The 9,626-nt window shown below is 45.1% G+C and overlaps 1 protein-coding gene across 2 annotated transcripts in view; it reads right to left on the bottom strand.

Annotated features, from left to right (window-relative positions):
* LOC311075880 (receptor activity-modifying protein 3) overlaps positions 1-9,315 on the bottom strand; it is a 14,316-nt gene extending 5,001 nt beyond the window's left edge. The window contains exon 1 of one of the 2 annotated variants that reach the window (XM_084103559.1): positions 9,021-9,315. In XM_084103559.1, coding sequence (XP_083959685.1) covers positions 9,021-9,066 — 46 coding nt within the window. In that variant the 5' untranslated portion in view covers positions 9,067-9,315. The remainder of the gene's footprint in view (positions 1-9,020) is intronic. The other variant, XM_084103558.1, reaches the window with a different exon arrangement.
* Positions 9,316-9,626: the final 311 nt, after the last annotated feature.

Genomic DNA, 9,626 nt, shown 5'->3' with positions numbered 1-9,626 from the left:
AGTGTGTCGCCGGCCTTACAAATCTGGAACGCGGTCATTCTTAGAAGTATCGATACTAATAAAGTAAGGAATCGTGACGTTTTTAATTTCCGGTTTACTTTTGAAGTATCAGTGCACCGTGCAACAGAGCAAGGTAGGCAACGTACTTCCATATGTCACTCCTCGCGTCATCTTTTTCTACGAGTCGTGGACCACTTGTGCTCGCAGCACATGCAGCCATCTCGCTGTAGTGTTTTGTCACATGACACTGACAGCGGCAGGTTCTTTGCTGCGTGCGTCAGGAAAAAAACACAGACGTCCATAGGGAGGCGTTTTTTGTTGTTGTTTTTTTTAAAAGTATCGATACTGATAAATTTAGGTATCGTGACGTTTTTAATTTCCGAGTATCGCGATACTTTTGAAGTATCGGTACACCGTGCAACACTAGTTTACACACGTCAAATATATGAAATAAACCTGTAAGAAAACACTACTATGAACTGCATTTCTGAATGAATCAATAATTTTCTCTAGAGCTGAAATTTAATCATAATCGCTGAACTTTGCAACATTACTGTTATGTTTTCAGTTTATTACTGTGAAGCTGCTGTATTGCATAAATGACTTGACTTTAAAACAATTTACAACCATGGTTGTATTTTAAACCCACACCAAACTCACCAAGTCCTTAATATATTCTTCAGCAGGATCTCATGCTTTGCTCCGGTGATCATGAGTGACGGACAGCAGATTCTCTAGACCTTATTCTACTCTACCAGCATCAGTTCTGCATGTTAATGCTGCTCCGCCATCTAGACCAGCCTAAATCAGCCTAGACCAGCCTAAATCAGCCTAGACCAGCCTAAACCAGTCTAGACCAGCCTAAATCAGTCTAGACCAGCCTAAATCAGTCTAGACCAGCCTAGACCAGCCTAAACCAGTCTAGACCAGCCTAAATCAGTCTAGACCAGCCTAGACCCGTCTAAACCAGTCTAGACCAGCCTAAATCAGTCTAGACCATCCTAGACCAGCCTAAACCAGCCTAGACCAGCCTAAACCAGCCTAGACCAGCCTAGACCCGTCTAAACCAGTCTAGACCAGCCTAAATCAGTCTAGACCAGTCTAAACCAGTCTAGACCAGCCTAAATCAGTCTAGACCAGCCTACACCAGTCTAGACCAGCCTAAATCAGTCTAGACCAGCCTACACCAGTCTAAACCAGCCTAGACCAGCCTAAATCAGTCTAGACCAGTCTAAACCAGTCTAGACCAGCCTAAATCAGTCTAGACCAGCCTAAATCAGCCTAGACCAGCCTAAACCAGCCTAGACCTGTCTAAACCAGTCTAGACCGGTCTAGAACAGTCTAGACCAGCCTAAATTAGTCTAGACCAGCCTACACCAGTCTAAACCAGCCTAGACCAGCCTAAACCAGTCTAGACCATCCTAGACCAGCCTAAACCAGTCTAGACCAGCCTAAATCAGTCTAGACCAGTCTAGACCAAGCTAGACCAGCCTAAACCAGTCTAGACCACTCTAAACTAGCCTAGACCAGCCTAGATCAGCCTAAACTAGCCTAGACCTAGACCAGCCTACACCAGCCTAAACCAGTCGGAGCAGCATGTAAACGGAGCCGGTCTTCTGAAGAGACGCTGATATTCTCTGGATCAGACGGACGGCAGGACACAAGACCAGCTTCCCTTTCATGCTGAGTTTACACTCTCACACCAGCGCTTACTCTCTGGGGGGTTAGAAAGTGTTTCCAAACCTTGATTACATGTGCACTAGTGTTCAGTGCAAACGTCATGTGACTGCAGAGGTGTAGCAATGTAGAGCACAAGTCTGTCACACACACACACACACACACACGTCTTGAGGACTCGAGTGTTATTGTGCTGAATATAGCGTTTCCTGCGCCGGACACAGACGAGGCCCGGGATAATGTTCAGAAGTGCTGGAGTTTCCCTGAGAAGCTTCTGAATCCTGTGGGATCATCAGCCTGAAGTCTGTCCGTCATCCCGGATCAGAGGAACACTGTAACACTGGAGTAAACCATGTAAACCACAATGTCCTGAACCATCAGACTCATTTACTCACAATTAATGTGAAAGCCTGATGATGCGCACTCATGCAAACTCATTTTAAAGGTGACATTATGCCTCTTTTCTCCAGATGTATAAATCTCTGGAGTCCCAGAATGAGTCTGTGAAACTTCAGCTCAAAATACCAGACGTGCCGTTTTGTGTGTGTCCCTTTAAATGCAAATGAGCTTTAGCTCCGCCTCCATTCAGAAGAGGGCGGAGTCTTTACACGAGCTTCAGAAACTCCGGCAATAACAGAACAGGCCAATCTCCCTCATCCAGAATCCCAGAATCACCAGCAGCGAGTGCAGCCTTACGGAGAGACTCAGGAAGAGCTTCTGAATGTTGGTGGAGACATTTCTGCAGTTGTTGTGGAGTTACACTGATCATCTCATCATCATGTTTCACTTTGAAAAAAAAGTTACTGGGTTTCACTTTTCACGTTTTCTGTGTCGGCAGAAGCTCTCGATTACAGCACTGACACACGGGAAACCTTTAATCTTTTGCAGAGATACACCCTCACACCAAACTCGTAAAACAATTTCTCATGAACAATTCCAAATATTGAAAATAATCCCATATATGTGTCTCGGCCTCGCGATCATCGCAGTGCAGATCGGTGTGTGAACTGGGTGTGTGTTCAGGGTGTGTGTGAACTGGGTGTGTGTGAACTGGGTGTGTGTGTTCTGGGTGTGTGTGAACTGGGTGTGTGTGTTCAGGGTGTGAACTGGGTGTGTGTGTTCTGGGTGTGTGTGTTCTGGGTGTGTGTGAACTGGGTGTGTGTGAACTGGGTGTGTGTGAACTGGGTGTGTGTGTTCTGGGTGTGTGTGTTCTGGGTGTGTGTGAACTGGGTGTGTGTGTTCAGGGTGTGAACTGGGTGTGTGTTCAGGGTGTGTGTTCAGGGTGTGTGTGAACTGGGTGTGTGTGTTCTGGGTGTGTGTGTTCTGGGTGTGTGTGAACTGGGTGTGTGTGTTCAGGGTGTGAACTGGGTGTGTGTGAACTGGGTGTGTGTGTTCTGGGTGTGTGTGTTCTGGGTGTGTGTGAACTGGGTGTGTGTGAACTGGGTGTGTGTGAACTGGGTGTGTGTGTTCTGGGTGTGTGTGAACTGGGTGTGTGTTCAGGGTGTGTGTGAACTGGGTGTGTGTTCAGGGTGTGTGTGAACTGGGTGTGTGTGTTCTGGGTGTGTGTGTTCTGAGTGTGTGTGTTCTGGGTGTGTGTGTGTTCAGGCTGTGTGTGAACTGGGTGTGTGTGTTCTGGGTGTGTGTGTTCTGGGTGTGTGTGTTCTGGGTGTGTGTGTTCAGGCTGTGTGTGAACTGGGTGTGTGTGAACTGGGTGTGTGTGTTCTGGGTGTGTGTTCAGGGTGTGTGTGAACTGGGTGTGTGTGTTCAGGGTGTGTGTGAACTGGGTGTGTGTGTTCTGGGTGTGTGTTCAGGGTGTGTGTGAACTGGGTCTCACACTCATGATGGGAATGTAAACGATGCCGTGTCTCTTCATCAGCTCCAGCTCGACGACTCCGTCTTCTCCTCCCTGCCTTCACTTCTTACATTATATTGTTTGTTTGCACCATATTGATATTTATATGAAACAGCTTATACAAATGAAGCACTGAGGTGATAATGTGCGTTGTCATAGTGACGGCTCCGTCCACTCAGAGCGAAGGGAAAAAACAATCAGCCAATCAGACGGAACGACAGGAGAGCAATTAATCTGTGCCACGCAATTATACGCTGATAAAAACAACAGTGTGTGTGAGTGTGTGTATGAGTGTGTGTGTGTGAGTGTGTGTGTCTGTGTATGAGAGTGTGTGTGTGTGTGTGTCTGTGTATGAGAGTGTGTGTGTGTGTGTCTGTGTATGAGAGTGTGTGTCTGTGTGAGTGAGTGTGTGTGTGTGTGTGAGAAAAAGAGTGTGTGTGTGTGTGTCTGTGTATGAGAGTGTGTGTGTGTGTGTCTGTGTATGAGAGTGTGTGTCTGTGTGAGTGAGTGTGTGTGTGAGAAAAAGAGTGTGTGTGTGTGTATGTGTGTGTCTGTACGAGTGAGTGTGTTTGAGTGTGAGTGTGAGTGTGTGTATGTGTGTGTGTCTGTGTGTGTGAGTGTGTGAGTGTGATTGATGTGGGCATATTCACAACAGTGTAATGGTCATTTTGAATAACTGTCACACACTGACGAGACACACACACACACACACACACACACACACACTAATGACAGCAGCTGATGGCGCTGCAGGATCACAGCCTCAATTAAGTTCTGAAATGAAAGGTGTTTCTGCGCTTCCTAATGGAATTCGTCCAATTCGCCTTCGCAATCTCCTTGCAGTCACTTCAGTTTAGTGTTTCAGGGTTGAGCTGAGTGTGTGTGTGTGTGTGTGTGTGTCGCTGCTTGTTCACACAAACACACTCGCTCTTAATCACTGACGGATCTTAATTAAACACGCCTGTGCTTCTCATTTACATCTCGCAGGTGCTTTTCAAAGTGCATCAGTGTGTGTGTGTGTGTGTGTGTGTGTGTGTGTGTGTGTGTGTGTGTGAGAGAGCAGGTGCCTGTGTGAGAGTGACTATGATGAAGAGTGACACGAGTGCTGATGTGTGTGTGTGTGTCTAACCCATCATGTTCTTTATCAGCTGAACTACAAACACTGTTTCACTTCAGTCTTTTTCCCTGAGTAAACAAATATATGATCCTCACGTTTAAACTGAACGGATGCAGAAGTGTGTGAGTGTTTTACAGTGAAACACACACTTTAACTACTTCAAAATGTAACATTTTGTGTTACTTGCCGTTTCTTTGTAATTTGTGAGATTTATGAGTCAAGTTGTTTCAAAGTAAATCCAACAACATTTATTCAGTGTAGAAATAATTACAATAAAATCATGAAAAAATATGTTTCGCAGTTGTAAAAAAAACAACTATTTCTGGAGTGTGTTTCCCAACACTCTTTCTGCTTTACTATAGGGTTAGGGTTAGGGTTAGGGTTACTCGCTGTTAGGGTTAGGGTTAGGGTTACTCGCTGTTTCTCTGTAACTCTTTGTGAGATTTACTAGAAGTGTGTGTTGAGATGTTCTCCACAGTCTCTCTCGGCACACACACTGACAGGGTAAAGACCAGCGCTCGAGTGAGTGCCCTCGACTGCAAAGGTCAAGAGGTCAAAGCTCAGCTGGAAAGGTCAAACTGCATTCAGAAAGCATGATGGGAATAAGGAAGACATGATGACACGCACACGCACACACACACACACACACACACACTCGCGCACACACACACACCAGCGCTCGTGTCACTCTTCATCACAGTCACTCTCTCACACACACACACACACAATATCGTCAGTCTCACTGATGTCATTTCAACAGAAACTGAATCATTATGACTGTAACTATATAGACTGTAACTACAGCCAGAAAGTTAATAAAGAGAATACACACGAGCTCCTGTGAGTGTGTGTGTTTCTCTTTCACAACACATGCGTGTGTTTGCTAAATCACTCGTGCAACTGTCTGTCTCAATCCACAACACGACTGAAGACATCTGCGCTTCACATCAGTGATCACACACACACACACACAAGCCGCTGACAGTGATCACACACACACACACAAGCCGCTGACAGAGATCGATCACACACACACACACACACTCCATTGAGCCGCTGACAGTGATCACACACACACACACACACACACACACACTCCATCGAGCCGCTGACAGTGATCACACACACACACACACACACACACAGCACGAGTGTGAGTGATGGAGAACAGATGCGTGCGGCTGTTTCTACTGTAAGAACATGTTTCTGCTGTTCAGACGAGACTCCTGATGACAACAAATCACATTAAACTTTCCACATGCAGTCACACTTCAGACGAGGAGATGCTCGTTCCTCACACACACACACACACACACACACACAAGCCGCTGACAGTGATCACACACACACACACACTCCATTGAGCCGCTGGCAGTGATCTCACACACACACTCCATCGAGCCGCTGACAGTGATCTCACACACACACACACACACTTCATCATCTTCATCTTCCTCATGTCTCTGTGCTTCTCTCACACTGAGTGGCTGCTCTCGTTGCTCTACACTGCTCTCGTTCCCATTAGGATTCCTCCTGTATTTCAGTGTGTTGATTCATTAGCAGCTCAGGATCATGAGGATGAGGATCACTGAGGGATGCTGGGAAAAAGCTGTAACCTTCTCAATGACACACTCTGGCTCTGAGCGTGTGTGAGTGTATGTGAGTCTATGACTTGACTTATGTGAGTCTATGTGAGCCTATGCGAGTCTATGTGAGCGTGTGTGAGTCTATGTGAGCCTATGCGAGTCTGTGTGAGTCTATGTGAGCGTATGTGAGTGTATGCGAGTCTGTGTGAGTCTATGTGAGTGTGTGAGTCTATGTGAGCCTATGTGAGCGTGTGTGAGTGTATGCGAGTCTGTGTGAGTCTATGTGAGCGTATGTGAGTGTATGCGAGTCTGTGTGAGTCTATGTGAGTGTATGTGAGTCTATGACTTGACTTGACTTATGCGAGTCTATGTGAGCCTATGTGAGCCTATGTGAGCGTATGTGAGCCTATGCGAGTCTGTGTGAGTCTATGTGAGTGTGTGAGTCTATGTGAGCCTATGTGAGCGTGTGTGAGTCTATGTGAGTCTATGTGAGCGTGTGTGAGTCTATGTGAGTCTATGTGAGTCTGTGTGAGTCTATGTGAGTCTATGCGAGTCTATGTGAGTCTGTGTGAGCCTATGCGAGTCTATGTGAGTCTATGTGAGTCTATGTGAGTCTGTGTGAGTCTATGTGAGTCTATGCGAGTCTGTGTGAGTCTATGTGAGCGTATGTGAGCGTATGTGAGCCTATGCGAGTCTATGTGAGCCTATGTGAGCCTATGCGAGTCTATGTGAGCCTATGCGAGTCTATGCGAGTCTGTGTGAGCGTATGTGAGCCTATGTGAGTCTATGTGAGCCTATGTGAGTCTATGTGAGCCTATGTGAGTCTATGTGAGCGTGTGTGAGTCTATGACTTGACTTGACTTATGTGAGCCTATGTGAGCCTATGTGAGTCTATGTGAGCCTATGCGAGTCTATGTGAGTCTATGTGAGCCTATGACTTGACTTGACTTGTGTGAGCCTATGTGAGTCTATGTGAGCCTATGTGAGCCTATGCGAGTCTATGTGAGTCTATGTGAGCCTATGTGAGTCTATGTGAGTCTATGTGAGCCTATGTGAATCTATGTGAGCCTATGCGAGTCTATGTGAGTCTATGTGAGCCTATGTGAGTCTATGTGAGTCTATGTGAGCCTATGCGAGTCTATGCGAGTCTATGTGAGCCTATGTGAGTCTATGTGAGCGTGTGTGAGTCTATGACTTGACTTGACTTATGTGAGCCTATGTGAGCCTATGTGAGTCTATGTGAGCCTATGCGAGTCTATGTGAGTCTATGTGAGCCTATGACTTGACTTGACTTGTGTGAGCCTATGTGAGTCTATGTGAGCCTATGTGAGTCTATGTGAGCCTATGCGAGTCTATGTGAGCCTATGTGAGCCTATGCGAGTCTATGTGAGCCTATGCGAGTCTATGTGAGCCTATGCGAGTCTATGCGAGTCTGTGTGAGCGTATGTGAGCCTATGTGAGCCTATGTGAGTCTATGTGAGCCTATGTGAGTCTATGTGAGCGTGTGTGAGTCTATGACTTGACTTGACTTATGTGAGCCTATGTGAGTCTATGTGAGTCTATGTGAGCCTATGCGAGTCTATGTGAGTCTATGTGAGCCTATGACTTGACTTGACTTGTGTGAGCCTATGTGAGTCTATGTGAGCCTATGTGAGTCTATGTGAGCCTATGCGAGTCTATGTGAGCCTATGACTTGACTTGACTTGTGTGAGCCTATGTGAGTCTATGTGAGCCTATGTGAGTCTATGTGAGCCTATGCGAGTCTATGTGAGTCTATGTGAGTCTATGTGAGCCTATGTGAGTCTATGTGAGTCTATGTGAGCGTGTGTGAGTCTATGTGAGCCTATGTGAGTCTATGTGAGTCTATGTGAGCGTGTGTGAGTCTATGTGAGTCTATGACTTGACTTGACTTATGTGAGCCTATGTGAGTCTATGTGAGCCTATGTGAGTCTATGTGAGCCTATGCGAGTCTGTGTGAGCGTGTGTGAGTCTATGTGAGTCTATGACTTGACTTGACTTATGTGAGCCTATGTGAGTCTATGTGAGCCTATGTGAGCCTATGCGAGTCTGTGTGAGCGTGTGTGAGTCTATGTGAGCGTGTGTGAGTCTATGTGAGCGTGTGTGAGTCTATGTGAGCGTATGTGAGTGTATGTGAGTCTATGACTTGACTTGACTTATGTGAGTCTATGTGAGCCTATGTGAGTCTATGTGAGCCTATGCGAGTCTGTGTGAGCGTGTGTGAGTCTATGTGAGCGTGTGTGAGTCTATGTGAGCGTGTGTGAGTCTATGTGAGCCTATGACTTGACTTGACTTGTGTGAGCCTATTTTCCAATCTTTTTGGTGTTGCAATAAGACAGATGTTCCAGATGTGCAGCCATGTTATATTGTCTCAAATACAAAAATACATAATATATTATATTTACTAATAATTTACTATTTATTAATTATATATTTTAAATAAATTGTGAAATATCACATGAACAGTTCAATTGATTTTAAAGCAGTGGACATTATAAATCAGAGGGTTAATAAGGGGCAGAAATATTCTCACTGTACAGCGAGTGACGGACAGAACACCGAGTTTACTTCATCATCATCATCATCATCATCATCACTGTCTCTGTGTGTGAAATCTGCTGACTATGAGCTAAAGCAACTCATTAAACATCACAGCAGGACACACACACACACACACACACACGCACACATGTTTATTTCCCCTGACACTCTTAACACTCGAGAGCGTTTTAAATAATAATCTGACATAAAAATGTGAAAATAAACTCACCGAAAATCAGAGAAAGTTTGATGAGTGTCAGAAGATTCGGATCCATGATGAAGAAGCGAGTTTGATTCAGTCACCTCAAATCTTGGAATACACTCATCATTCATATCCAGACAAACTCGTGTTCATGCGACTGATTCTGGAGCGGGTGAACATGCTCTTCATCCTTCAGTCATCATCATCATCATCATCATCATCATCCGTCCATCGGATCCAGCAGAAGAAAATGCGGAGCTGCGAGACTGAAGCTGTGTCGCCCGTGTGTGTGTGTGTGTGTGTGTGTCTCTCTCTCTCTCTCTCTCTCTCTCTCTCTCTCTCTCTCTCTCTCTCTCTCTCTCTCTCTCTCTCTCTCCTCCTACTTCACACCATATGAACAAAAAACAGTTAAGACAGAATAATGAATTAACCATTAATACTCTCTTGCTGAAATATATGTTCAGTATAAACAGTAAAAATGAGCCTATAAGTCTATAAAAAAGCCTATAATTTTTTGTTAATATAATTTTATATTTTATATAAGACTATAAATAACACTGGGTTTGTTTGTGAACATACAATATAAATAAACAATACTAATATTATTTAAGTGATTAAATAATAAAGGTAAGC

The sequence above is a fragment of the Abramis brama genome (assembly GCF_963993115.1).
Source record: "Abramis brama genome assembly, chromosome: 24".
Taxonomy (NCBI): Eukaryota; Metazoa; Chordata; class Actinopteri; order Cypriniformes; family Leuciscidae; genus Abramis; species Abramis brama.
This window is presented reverse-complemented; position numbering and strand designations above follow the sequence as displayed.